We start from the raw sequence: 14428 nt of genomic DNA, 5'->3' as shown, positions 1-14428 counted from the left end.
ATTATTATTATTATTATTATTATTATTATTATTATTATAGTTGTTGTTGTTGTTGTTGTTATTATCGTTTTTATTATCATTATTAATATTATTATTATTATTATTAGTATTTTTAGAAGAAGAAGAAGAAGAAGAAGAAGAAGAAGAAGAAGAACAACAACAACAACAACAACAACAACAACAACAACAACAACAACAACAACAACAACAACAACAACAACTAAAACAACAACAACAACATAGACGGTCCATTAATAAGATGAATTATAAAATACAGTGGAGTCCCGTAAGAAACCCATTTGCACGGAGCATCTTCATTACAGAGCGATCTCAAAAAACAAAGCAATTAAAATGTCTGTAATAAATGCAAAAACAATAGCTTGTAAGCGCGTCACACAGGGCAAAGACCTAATGATATACATACATACATATATATATATATATATATATATATATATATATATATATATATATATATATATATATATATATATATATATATATATATATATATATATATATATATATAGATAGATATACATACATATATATATATATATATATATATATATACATACATACATATATATATATATATATATATATATATATATATATATATATATATATATATATATATATATATTGAACAAGATTCACAAACTGTCGTTAAGACAATGGTATACATTGATAAACACATCGAGAAATGTTTGTTTCTAAGTGTATATACACTGATAATCTACTTTTATCCCTATTTTAGGAATTAATGTATCTTGGTGTGATAAAAAAAGACACAACGTGTGGTTTATAGCATTTATTGAGAAATCGTTTCGCCTGGTGGGTGAAACGTCTCCTCGATAGATTTCATCAAGCCCATATCGTCTCTAATTCGGTATTTTTCAACTGGTGGATCAGAGGCAACAGTCAGTATCAACGACCCTAGGTACAGTCTGAAGACTTTTAAACCCAACAAGACAACTGGCCATTAAGGGAATTTTTAGCCCACTCAGCACAATATTCCTCAGCACTGCACGAGCGCCTCTTCCACCCCGGTGCTCTTATACGGCGTCCACTTGTAACCAATAAGCAGAAAAATCGGAGTGAAAGGTCCTGAGAGCCGCGATCTTGCCACATCGTAGGCATTGCTAATGTGATAAGTAAGTTAGTTTGTTGGTAAGTTAGTAAGTCAGTAAGTTAGTAAGTTACTTAGTAAGTTAGTAAGCTAGTTAGTTTGCATGTTAATTATTTAATAAGCTAGTTTACACGTAAGTGTAACATATGTAAATTAGTGTAAGTGTAACATATATGTAAATTATATAGGTTAAGAGCAATAGAAACTCCAGTCCTCCTGGATGTTATTTCCTTTGGAAAGAAAAGGTTGAAGTATTCCAGTTTTGGATGTAAGATATCCAAACGTTTTCGTTTATTTAAGGATTTAACTGAAAAAAATCACTTTCCCTTTCTAGGGCAGAAAACTCCGATTTGAAAACTTAATCACTGGAAAATCCGTGCCTCGTTAATGTTATTCATAGGACGACTTTGCGTTAATTAAAAATCCCTATATAAATGGAATCCTGTCAGTGTAATCCATATTATGGGTGCATTCAACCCTGCAATTGATTATCTTGACTTAACAAAGCGGAGGAACGCCTGTCAGGATCCCGTGACGTCATTAGTTACATGACTGGGAGAGACATTAAACCTTCACTGTATAAACCATACCCCCGGCCGGGATTGAACCCGCGGTCATAGAGTCTCAAAACTCCAGCCCGTCGCGCTAGCCACTGTATAAGCCACAGGCATTTTGGCTGATATTCCCCTTTAGTTATGCCACAACTACTTGTGACTGGACGAGTTGTTGTACACTTATTGCACTCTAATAGCGACTGGTATTTGTACGAAGCGACGGGAACTAGTTTATTGGACGGAGTAACGGCGGTATCGTGGCTGGCGGGAAGATATATCCGCCATGATATGTGTACAGGAGCTCCACCAAATTGGTTTTAGAAACTTTATCGTTTGATATCGTGTGATATCTGCGTCCTTGAGATATTTCACCAAAGGAATTAACACATGAGGTGGTTCCGTCTACGAGGAACACTGCAGTCTTGAAGACTGGTATGTGCTGGAAGAAAGACGGAGAATTGTAAGCATATCTTCGATTGCAAAACCATGTTGCCTGTCGTGGGGTTTACAGATGAGCTCCCTGTTGTAAGCTTGTAAGGCCAGGGTGGATGACACGAGACATGCCACTACCAGCTTCCCAGCATCAGGAGCCACCTCTTGACGTCTAATATTGCCTAATCGAAGCAAACCCAACCTATTTTAAAATAAGTAAAACGCCTTTGGTTTCTAGAGACCAGCGTTGAACACTCTGCGAAGCAAGATGTATAGGCAAGTCTAACAACAGTAGTAAATAAATACCTAGGAGTTAGTTGACTACATTGTTCGCATCCTAGAAGACCTTAAAAAGGCGACACCAATGACAATGAGCCATTGGTGCCATTGGCTTGACTGGTCTTGGGTAATAATGTTACAGTACTTCTCAGGGAATCACCAACCAACTCCTGGCTGTCTTCAAGAGGGAACTTGATAAGTTCCTTAAGTCAGTTCCTTATCCACTGAACTGTGGTTCATGCACTGAACTGCATGCATCTGGCACCAGCAGCCTAGTCGGTCAGGTCAGCAACTTGGAGGCCCGGTCTGGGACCAAGTTCAGAGGACGGTGACCTCGGAAATCGATTCCAGATAGGTAAAAAACCAGTTTCAAAAGCTTGGAGTCAGCTTAACGAAGGCCTTCTTAAGTTATCACACAGAAACCAATATCCCAATATGCTCAATTAATGTTAAATTAGACACAGGTGCAACTCTTGGGTATCTTTATTGAGGAAACGTTTCGCCACACAGTGGCTTCATCAGTCCATACAAAGGATAAACTTGAAGAACAGGAGGAGAATGAGGTAATCAGTCCCTCAACCTTGAGTCGATGAGGTCAGTTAATCAATCTTGAATAGAATACGGCATATGAGAGGAGAAGCAGCTTATAAAGATACCCAAGAGTTGCACATGTGTCTAATTTAACAACATGTCGGTTCTTTGAACCATTCATCTACAATCCTGTCAGACACTGCAACTTCTTGGGATCTTAATACTTAGGAATTCTTCGCTTGCCTAACCCTTGGGCACGACCTACTTCCACATTGGACAAATGTGACACCACCTACGACTGCTGCACCTCTCCTGCCATACGGTTTATAAGCTGCTTCTCCGCTCATATGCCGTATTCTATTCAAGATTGATGGACTGACCTCATCGACTCAAGGTTGAGGGACTGATTACCTCATTCTCCTCCTGTTCTTCAAGTTTATCCTTTGTATGGACTGATGAAGCCACTGTGTGGCGAAACGTTTCCTCAATAAAGATACCCAAGAGTTGCATATGTGTCTAATTTATCAACATGTCGGTTCTTTGAACCATTCATCTACAATGCTCAATTAAATAAGCATAGTCCATAACAAATCTGAATCTTCCTCTTATACAGTATAATATTTAAATAAGGTTTAAAGCATATTAGATGAAGCATTAACAAGCTTTCGTACTGAAATAATTTAGCCAATCAATACAATACAGTCAATAAATGATGGAAAACGTGAAAGAGATAATTTGAGGTGATCTGTCCCTCAGACTTGACTGGAGGTGTTTAGTCTCTCAATCTTGAGAGGAGATGTTCAGTCCCTCAGTCTCGATGAATCTGAAGCAGATACACAACGACAGAGACTTATAAATTGAAGGCAGGTGAGGTGAAGCAGTTGGAGAGAACATCACAGGTGGGCTGAATCCACTAGTGGAAGTGCATCATAAGATTAGGTTAGACGAGCATTTGAAAAGTAGAAGGAACATCTGTACCATGACTCCAGGAAGTTGCTATGTAAAACCATTATTATTAAACTAATGAAATACGGAATTAACAAGTAAGTGAATTAGACTCCTGGGTCTTTTCAGTGACGACAGTTTTCAGTATCCGGTGACTTCATCAACCTATTACAACAAATAAACATTGGCTGACATGAAGATGTAACTGCAAGTCTTGAGAAGAGGTGTTCAGCCCCTCAACCTATGTAATCCAATAGCTATAATCATTACCATCATTTTTAAAGGAGATAGACAGGTAAGCCATTGGAAGGCCTCGGTCAGATGACCAAAAGCTTCAGCTGCGGGTCACTATCTAAGAACCGCGTCAGGAAACATTTGTCCTGTTTCCAGACACACTGTAATTAGCCAGACAAATTGTACCTATCGTAACCCACAACCTTCCTCAAGGCTGAGTGTGTTGACTCGAGGTCATCAGATACAGTTATAAAATATTCATCATTTTTATAATGACTTCGATCTTAATATTACATACTGATTACTACAGGGAAATGTTCTAAATTACCGTATAATTACCAGGCGAGTATTAAAGCAGAGATGAAAAAATTAATGAGTTTTCAACGAAAGTTTTAATTGAATTTTGTGTATATAATATAGTAGGTTGGTAGACAGCAACCACCCAGGGAAGTACTACCGTCCTGCCAGATGACTGTGAAACAAAAACCTGTAACTGTTTTGCATGATGGTAGGATTGCTGGTTTCTTTTTCTGTCTCATAAACACGCTAAGATAACAGGGATATCTTGCTACTCCTACTTACACTTTGGTCACACTTCACAGACACGCACATGCATATATATATATACATACATCTAGGTTTTTCTCCTTTTTCTAAATAGCTCTTGTTCTTTTTTATTTCTTCTATTGTCCATGGGGAAGTGGAAAAGAATCTTTCCTCCGTAAGCCATGCGTGTCGTATGAGGCGACTAAAATGCCGGGAGCAATGGGCTAGTAACCCCTTCTCCTGTATACAATTACTAAAAAAGAGAAGAAGAAAAACTTTATAAAACTGGGTTGCTTAAATGTGCGTGGATGTAGTGCAGATGACAAGAAACAGATGATTGCTGATGTTATGAATGAAAAGAAGTTGGATGTCCTGGCCCTAAGCGAAACAAAGCTGAAGGGGGTAGGAGAGTTTCAGTGGGGGGAAATAAATGGGATTAAATCTGGAGTATCTGAGAGAGTTAGAGCAAAGGAAGGGGTAGCAGTAATGTTAAATGATCAGTTATGGAAGGAGAAAAGAGAATATGAATGTGTAAATTCAAGAATTATGTGGATTAAAGTAAAGGTTGGATGCGAGAAGTGGGTCATAATAAGCGTGTATGCACCTGGAGAAGAGAGGAATGCAGAGGAGAGAGAGAGATTTTGGGAGATGTTAAGTGAATGTATAGGAGCCTTTGAACCAAGTGAGAGAGTAATTGTGGTAGGGGACTTGAATGCTAAAGTAGGAGAAACTTTTAGAGAGGGTGTGGTAGGTAAGTTTGGGGTGCCAGGTGTAAATGATAATGGGAGCCCTTTGATTGAACTTTGTATAGAAAGGGGTTTAGTTATAGGTAATACATATTTTAAGAAAAAGAGGATAAATAAGTATACACGATATGATGTAGGGCGAAATGACAGTAGTTTGTTGGATTATGTATTGGTAGATAAAAGACTGTTGAGTAGACTTCAGGATGTACATGTTTATAGAGGGGCCACAGATATATCAGATCACTTTCTAGTTGTAGCTACACTGAGAGTAAAAGGTAGATGGGATACAAGGAGAATAGAAGCATCAGGGAAGAGAGAGGTGAAGGTTTATAAACTAAAAGAGGAGGCAGTTAGGGTAAGATATAAACAGCTATTGGAGGATAGATGGGCTAATGAGAGCATAGGCAATGGGGTCGAAGAGGTATGGGGTAGGTTTAAAAATGTAGTGTTAGAGTGTTCAGCAGAAGTTTGTGGTTACAGGAAAGTGGGTGCAGGAGGGAAGAGGAGCGATTGGTGGAATGATGATGTAAAGAGAGTAGTAAGGGAGAAAAAGTTAGCATATGAGAAGTTTTTACAAAGTAGAAGTGATGCAAGGAGGGAAGAGTATATGGAGAAAAAGAGAGAAGTTAAGAGAGTGGTGAAGCAATGTAAAAAGAGAGCAAATGAGAGAGTGGGTGAGATGTTATCAACAAATTTCGTTGAAAATAAGAAAAAGTTTTGGAGTGAGATTAACAAGTTAAGAAAGCCTAGAGAACAAATGGATTTGTCAGTTAAAAATAGGAGAGGAGAGTTATTAAATGGAGAGTTAGAGGTATTGGGAAGATGGAAGGAATATTTTGAGGAATTGTTAAATGTTGATGAAGATAGGGAAGCTGTGATTTCGTGTATAGGGCAAGGAGGAATAACATCTTGTAGGAGTGAGGAAGAGCCAGTTGTGAGTGTGGGGGAAGTTCGTGAGGCAGTAGGTAAAATGAAAGGGGGTAAGGCAGCCGGGATTGATGGGATAAAGATAGAAATGTTAAAAGCAGGTGGGGATATAGTTTTGGAGTGGTTGGTGCAATTATTTAATAAATGTATGGAAGAGGGTAAGGTACCTAGGGATTGGCAGAGAGCATGCATAGTTCCTTTGTATAAAGGCAAAGGGGATAAAAGAGAGTGCAAAAATTATAGGGGGATAAGTCTGTTGAGTGTACCTGGTAAAGTGTATGGTAGAGTTATAATTGAAAGAATTAAGAGTAAGACGGAGAATAGGATAGCAGATGAACAAGGAGGCTTTAGGAAAGGTAGGGGGTGTGTGGACCAGGTGTTTACAGTGAAACATATAAGTGAACAGTATTTAGATAAGGCTAAAGAGGTCTTTGTGGCATTTATGGATTTGGAAAAGGCGTATGACAGGGTGGATAGGGGGGCAATGTGGCAGATGTTGCAAGTGTATGGTGTAGGAGGTAGGTTACTGAAAGCAGTGAAGAGTTTTTACGAGGATAGTGAGGCTCAAGTTAGAGTATGTAGGAAAGAAGGAAATTTTTTCCCAGTAAAAGTAGGCCTTAGACAAGGATGTGTGATGTCACCGTGGTTGTTTAATATATTTATAGATGGGGTTGTAAGAGAAGTAAATGCGAGGGTCTTGGCAAGAGGCGTGGAGTTAAAAGATAAAGAATCACACACAAAGTGGGAGTTGTCACAGCTGCTCTTTGCTGATGACACTGTGCTCTTGGGAGATTCTGAAGAGAAGTTGCAGAGATTGGTGGATGAATTTGGTAGGGTGTGCAAAAGAAGAAAATTAAAGGTGAATACAGGAAAGAGTAAGGTTATGAGGATAACAAAAAGATTAGGTGATGAAAGATTGAATATCAGATTGGAGGGAGAGAGTATGGAGGAGGTGAACGTATTCAGATATTTGGGAGTGGACGTGTCAGCGGATGGGTCTATGAAAGATGAGGTGAATCATAGAATTGATGAGGGAAAAAGAGTGAGTGGTGCACTTAGGAGTCTGTGGAGACAAAGAACTTTGTCCTTGGAGGCAAAGAGGGGAATGTATGAGAGTATAGTTTTACCAACGCTCTTATATGGGTGTGAAGCGTGGGTGATGAATGTTGCAGCGAGGAGAAGGCTGGAGGCAGTGGAGATGTCATGTCTGAGGGCAATGTGTGGTGTGAATATAATGCAGAGAATTCGTAGTTTGGAAGTTAGGAGGAGGTGCGGGATTACCAAAACTGTTGTCCAGAGGGCTGAGGAAGGGTTGTTGAGGTGGTTCGGACATGTAGAGAGAATGGAGCGAAACAGAATGACTTCAAGAGTGTATCAGTCTGTAGTGGAAGGAAGGCGGGGTAGGGGTCGGCCTAGGAAGGGTTGGAGGGAGGGGGTAAAGGAGGTTTTGTGTGCGAGGGGCTTGGACTTCCAGCAGGCATGCGTGAGCGTGTTTGATAGGAGTGAATGGAGACAAATGGTTTTTAATACTTGACGTGCTGTTGGAGTGTGAGCAAAGTAACATTTATGAAGGGATTCAGGGAAACCGGCAGGCCGGACTTGAGTCCTGGAGATGGGAAGTACAGTGCCTGCACTCTGAAGGAGGGGTGTTAATGTTGCAGTTTAAAAACTGTAGTGTAAAGCACCCTTCTGGCAAGACAGTGATGGAGTGAATGATGGTGAAAGTTTTTCTTTTTCGGGCCACCCTGCCTTGGTGGGAATCGGCCGGTGTGATAATAAAAAAAAAAAAAAAAATAATATATATATATATATATACATTTATATATATATATATATAAATTTATATATAATATATATAGATTTATATATATATATATATATATATATATATATATATATACATTTATATAGTTCCTTGATAATGTGAGTAGTCACGAAAGAGCTTGGAATTTTTCTATTCTTTCAGAGTGGTTGTTTTGCATATTTTGAAATCACCTGTTTACTGTGATCTTATTGCATATATATGTGTGTGTATGTGTGTGTATGTGTGTGTGTGTGTGTGTGTGTGTGAGTGTGTGTGTATGTGTGTGTATGTGTGTGTGTGTGTATGTGTGTGTGTGTGTATGTGTGTGTGTGTGTGTGTGTGTATATGTGTGTGTGTAGGGGGGCGGTTGTAATTTAATATACAGAAAAATCTTTAATGAAAACATATAACTCACTCATGCATAAAGCTTAAAGTTTTTTCGAGACAAATCTTAGAAAAAGTGAAGAGCCAGACGAAGTATTTATAGCCAGGAGTCGTCGACACCCGAGCTGGTCTGAAGGAGACTTAGTTCTCACTCTGTCATCACCAGCGGCGCTGTCAGCGATCTGGATAATTAGTCTGTCAGTCTATTAAGGACTGAGGTCTGTCAACTGTACTAGGGTCGTATTAACGGCAAATCCACTTACACTAATACAAAGATACTTAACCGTGAAACAGGGACTAAGCTCCAGGAGTGTATACACTGAGATATATATACCTTTTGATGCATGTATACCAAGACAGACAGACACACACACAGACACAGGCACACGCACACGGAGAGGGTAGAGTGACTGAGTAGCGGCCAGTGAAGAGACGGGGCCAGGAGCTGAGACTTGACCCCTGCAACCACAACTAGGTAAGTACAACTAGGTGAGTATATACACACACACACACACACACACATACAGACACCTGGTGTACATAGTAATAACAATAACAATCTTTATTTCTACAAGTACATGTACAAGGTACACAGTCCTAGTTGACATCAATAACATACTACTACATAGAAAGCCGCTTGTTATGCTAAGCATTTCGGGCAAATTAGGTAAAGTTTATCCCAGGATGAGACCCACACCAGTCGACTAACACCCAGGTATCTATTTTACTGCTAAGCGAACAGGGATAGCAGGTGTCTTAAGGAAACACGTCCTAATGTTTCCACCCTTACCGGGGATCCAACCAAGGACTTCAGTGTGCGAGATGAGCGCGCTACCAATCGAGCTACGGGATCCAATCGAGCTACGAGATACCTTATAGTACTCTGAGCGTCACACCTGTCATGGTGTCAGTACTGAAATATATATACTTCTCCGTGAATTTTCTTTGATATACAGTTATCGTATATATTCAGATATGCACCTCTTAGTGTACATATATTGAGATATACAACTGTTGCTCTGCATACACTGCATATATACACTGTGTATACTGTATATACATTGATAGACGATACTGTTACGGGAGCTGACGCTGTTTTTGTTGTTGCTGTTGATGCTGCTGTTGTTGATACTGCTGTTGTTGATGCTGTTCTGCTGCTGCTGTTACTACCTCTGTTGCTGCTGCTGCTTATGTTACTGCTGCTACATCTGTTGCTGCTGCTGCTTTTGTTGCTGCTTCTGTTACTGTTGCTGCTGTTGTTGTTGCTGTTGATGCTGCTGTTGTTGATACTGCTGTTGTTGATGCTGTTCTGCTGCTGCTGCTACTACCTCTGTTGCTGCTGCTGCTTATGTTACTGCTGCTACATCTGTTGCTGCTGCTGCTTCTGTTGCTGCTTCTGTTACTGTTGCTGCTGTTGTTGTTGTTGCTGCTGCTGCTGCTGCTGCTGCTGTTGCTGCTGCTGCTGCTGCTGCTGCTGCTGCTGTTGATGCTGCTGGTGACTTCGCTGGCCCGACACGCATTACACGCCTTGCTGGAAGCACAAAATATTTTCCTGACTATAATCGGATTCTGGAAATTATTCAACCCGAGGAGGAGAACTTTCACTGTTCGTATAAGTTCAGCCAAGCATCTTAATTATTGAGAATGTTTGCAGTCCCCTGATCTGTACTCCCTGGAACGCAGGCGAGAAAGATACATCATAGTGTACACCTGGAAAATCCTAAAGGGACTGGTCACAAATCTGTACACAGAAATCACTCCCTACAAAAGCCAAAGACCAGGAAGGCGGTGCAAAATACCCCCAATGAAAAGCAGGGGCACTAAGAGAAAATACAGTAAGTGTTAGGAGCCCAAGACTGTTCAACAGCCTCCTAGAAGGCATAAGAGGAATTACTAATAGACCCCTAGTTGTTGCCTTCAACAGGGAACTGGACAGATACCTAAAGTCAGTACCCGATCAACCGGGCTGTGATTCGTATGTTGGATTGCATGTGGCCAGCAGTAACAGCTTGGTTGATCAGGCCCTGATGCCCGCGTGTGTGTGTAAAGGGACATTCATTCGCCTCCACACCATTACGTAGTGTCGGATTGCCATGATGCGCTAATACACAGGGGAAAATACAATGAGATACTGTATTAAGATTGGTGTATAATTTATTATTGACTGATACAAAAACTGCAGTCCACGATATTTTGTGTTTCACATGAATGACAGCCGATTATTGTGTTAGAGGACGAAGTAGCGAGCCTCCACAAATCATTGTGCCTAACCAATCACACATTTTAGAGCTTCAAATAAATATAATAATCCTTTAAAGAGGCAATTGAAGCTTATTACTCGCCTCGTAGAACCTCCCGCTCCTCTCAAGAAGTAAATGAAGCCTCTTACTCGTCTCGTACTCCATCTCGCTCCTGACGCTTCCTCTCCTCTTCAGCGAAGGCGATCTGTTTGAGTACGAATTCCGGGATGGGATGGGGAAAGGCTGGGGCCACTGGCAGAAGATCCGACTGCGGCTGATAGCCATTCTCGTCTGCCACGAACGTAACCTCAGCAATGGATCCGTCTTGGAGTGGATAGCTGGAGGGTAAATGTAAACAGAACAATGCGTCAAGAAGAAATGGAAGCCGGTCGTGGCCCTTAAACTCCACAACAACAAAGAAAATTGCGGATTGTTTAACAAGACCGGAAAGGAAAAAAAATGTACCTCCAACAACAATTGTCAAAACAAGTTAAAAAAAAAAGAATATTTTTAAAAGTCAAGTCTGATTAAAAACTGAATAATTCCAACGTCAAGAGCTGAAAAAAAGATAGTAATAAATATTGAAGATGGAAGATGTTTTTTAATTAATTACAAGAATGATATAATGCCAACCAGTGTCTTTTTTCCCCAAGTCAATTAAGAGATGTGTGTTTCATCCAAGTCAATAAAGAGATAATACATGGAGGCTTCGTATACCATCTCTTTATTGAAGTGAAAAAGCCACTGGAGGGCGAAACATCTACAAATAAGATACCCAGGTGTTGCTCGTGTGTCTGACTCTCCTGATGTTTGGTAACCTGCTGGGCCCTTGAAGGAGGTTATCCAGTTGCTTGTGTAGATCTCTAGAGTCAAAAAATTGGAGTTATTCTTCCCATTTCTTGGATCAAACTTCATTATTTCTCATTTCCCAGGCACTGCATGACCCTTGCAGGTTTAACGCTTCCCCCTGGATGATACTAGTCGAGAAAGGCACAATACCATGACTGGACCAATGCATAAATAATCTCCACAAAGGAGAGAGGAGCTTAGGACGACGTTTCGGTCCGACTTGGAGCATTTACAAAGCCACACAGTGTGACTTTCTAAGCGGTCCAAGTCAGACCGAAACATAGTCGTGAGCTCCTCTCTCCTAAGTGCGGGTTATTTGTGAATTTGTAGTAATAAGGCAGTAAGTGGTGTCGACAACTTGATGAGAAATAGACACGAAAATATTCACTGAGACGTTTTGATCCTTACGCCTTGCTCACTTCAGATACAGTTGCATTTTAAGGGACACTATCTCAGGACCAAAACGTCTGCCTTAAAGGTGTCAGTTTCCGGGGTTACAAATGGTAAATAACGTTGACAAACATTCAAGAAAGACACAGACGATAAATAGACACTCTTTTTATGCAATATTTAAACTTGATTTCGCTTCAACTAACTTACCTTTTCTGCCATATTAAGGATTTCCATTCTTTTTTTAAAAAGGCACTTATGTACAGTTCAGGACATTTATTACAGGAAACTTTTCGCCAAGAGTGGCTTCTTAAGTACTGATTTAGGACTGATGAAGCCACTCGTGGCGAAACGTCATGAAGAACAAGACTAATCAACATCACATTGTACAGAGCCAATAGGGAAATATTCCGGCAAACCATCGGCTTTTTGGGTTCAATCCAGTGAATCTATCCGTTCATCTCCCTGTAATAATACTGACCTGTAGACTCCCACCATGGTCGCTCCTCCTGAGGTTCCCTGAGAGCCTGAGAACTGGAACTTGATGCCGTTCTCCGCTTCGAAGTCAGAGCTGTGACTGCCATCGTTGTCTGGATTGTGTTGAAGGTTACGCAAGATCCCCACAACCGGTTTGATCCCCACAGCTGGTTTCTCCTGCTTGGAGAGCCTCGGCTGAGGTTCAGCTGTGTCCTCAGCCAACACCACGCAAACCATCGCTAGCAACACCGTCTGTAACAAGTAGGAAAGAAAATAGTAGACGGTTAGTCGGCTGCAACCTGACAGATCGGAGACTCGGACGCGAATACCTGGAGTCTCTACTGCTCCTTTCTCTGTATGACCCAAACTGGTGTAGCGCTTCATGAAATCCTGAGTAACACAAGAAAATGGACATGAAGCACTAAATCCACATGGGTCATTCAGAGGGAAAACCTGTTGGAAGGTCGATCCTCTTTCCAGTAATCATGCGATACAAAAGAACTGAGGCTACCTAGCCAGGTACGTACTGTCGTCTCTGGGTTTTTCCTTAAGATTTAATTTTCCTAGAGATGAAATGCTAAGGGGACGTAGAAATAAATTAAGTGAGGATTAGAGGCTCGATCCTCCTTCAGCAAATCGTGAAAGTTACTGCATTACGTTTCTCGCAGTGGTGAACCCATGAAGGTTATTGAGGAGTGTTGGAGATTCAATCCTCCGTCTGGTCTTTAAGCATGTCTCTGCTACTCGATGTAGTTGTCTGGATAACTGGCGGATCTCGTTGGTGTGAAGAGATGAGTCAAGCCTCCAGCTTTTGGAAATTCGTGTACTCACCACCTTCATGTTGTTCAGGTTCGATCGTTCCAGCGTAACTGTCTTACTCTCCTTTCCTCAATGTCTCTTATATATATATATATCCCCGCTCTTTGGGGGACCTTTCTAAGACATTGTACCCCAGGCTCCCCCTATGGCATATACCCTCACATACCGTTGTATTAAGTCTACCTCCCTCCCTCTTACCTGATATGGTACATACCAGACAATGCCATTATGTGATCCTTGGCACTCCCTGTTTAACCTGAAGTAATCATCATGTTTGTGGGGAAAGTGGCGAGAAGGTACGCTAAAACAGGGAAGTGATAGGTTCCAGCCAGAATTGTCTAACCTGTCACACCTAGTCTGTCCTCACTGGTCTGTCTGTCAATAAACTCTCCTCCAACCCGTCATCCAGCCTGTCATCCACCTTGTCATCCAGTCTGTCATCTAGCCTGTCCTCCAGCCTGTCCTCCAGCCTGTCATCCAGCCTATCATAGAGCCTGTCATCTAGCCTGTCCTCCAGCTTGTCCTTCAGTTAGAACACCCGTTTCCGCATGCAATGCAATTCAGTGATTTTGCCCTATTTAAGCTATAAAAGTTGAATATTGGTTACTCAAGGTCAGTTTAGATTTAGTTAGTTTATGCTAGGTTAGGTTAGGTTAGGTTAGGTTAGGTTAGGTTAGGTTAGGTTTGGTTATGTTAGGTTAGGTTAAGTTATGTCAGGTTAGGTTAGGTTAGGCCATGTTAGGTCAGGTTAGATTAGGTTAGGTTAGGTCAGGTTAGGTTAGGTCAGGTTAGGTTAGGTTAGGTTAGCTTAGGTTAGGTTAGGTTAGGTTAGGCCAGGTTAGGTTAGGTTAGGTTAGGTTAGGTTAGGCCAGGTTAGCTTAGGTTAGGTTAGGTTAGGTTAGGCCAGGTTAGCTTAGGTTAGGTTAGGTTAGGTTAGGCCAGGTTAGGTTAGGTTAGGTTAGCTTAGGTTAGGTTAGGTTAGGTTAGGTTAGGTTAGGTTAGGTTAGGTTAGGTTAGGTTAGGTTAGGTTAGGCCAGGTTAGCTTAGGTTAGGTTAGGTTAGCTTAGGTTAGGTTAGGTTAGGTTAGGTTAGGTTAGGTTAGGTTAGGTTAGGTTAGGTTAGGTTAGGTTAGGCCAGGT

The 14428-nt window shown here is 40.9% G+C and overlaps 1 protein-coding gene across 1 annotated transcript; it reads right to left on the bottom strand.

The window, feature by feature from the left end:
- Positions 1–10660: 10660 nt before the first annotated feature.
- On the bottom strand, positions 10661–13367 carry LOC128700259 (cuticle protein AMP4). Its single transcript, XM_053793317.2, has 3 exons — positions 13302–13367; positions 12475–12722; positions 10661–11092 (listed from the first exon to the last, which is right to left on the bottom strand). The coding sequence occupies exons 1-3, from the start codon at positions 13308–13310 to the stop codon at positions 10900–10902; spliced, it is 450 nt and encodes a 149-aa protein (XP_053649292.1). The 5' UTR covers positions 13311–13367; the 3' UTR covers positions 10661–10899.
- Positions 13368–14428: the final 1061 nt, after the last annotated feature.

Source organism: Cherax quadricarinatus, chromosome 71 (genome assembly GCF_038502225.1).
Source record: "Cherax quadricarinatus isolate ZL_2023a chromosome 71, ASM3850222v1, whole genome shotgun sequence".
In the NCBI taxonomy this organism is placed as follows: Eukaryota; Metazoa; Arthropoda; class Malacostraca; order Decapoda; family Parastacidae; genus Cherax; species Cherax quadricarinatus.
Note: the sequence above shows the minus strand (reverse complement) of the source record. Positions and strands in the feature narration are given on the sequence as shown.

What these genes read in the sequence shown, in the direction of transcription:
- LOC128700259 (XM_053793317.2), bottom strand. An exon ending in ACCATGGTGGGAGTCTACAG is followed by an intron (nt 11,093 to 12,474) that starts GTCAGTATTATT and finishes TTTACCCTCCAG; the next exon opens with CTATCCACTCCAAGACGGAT.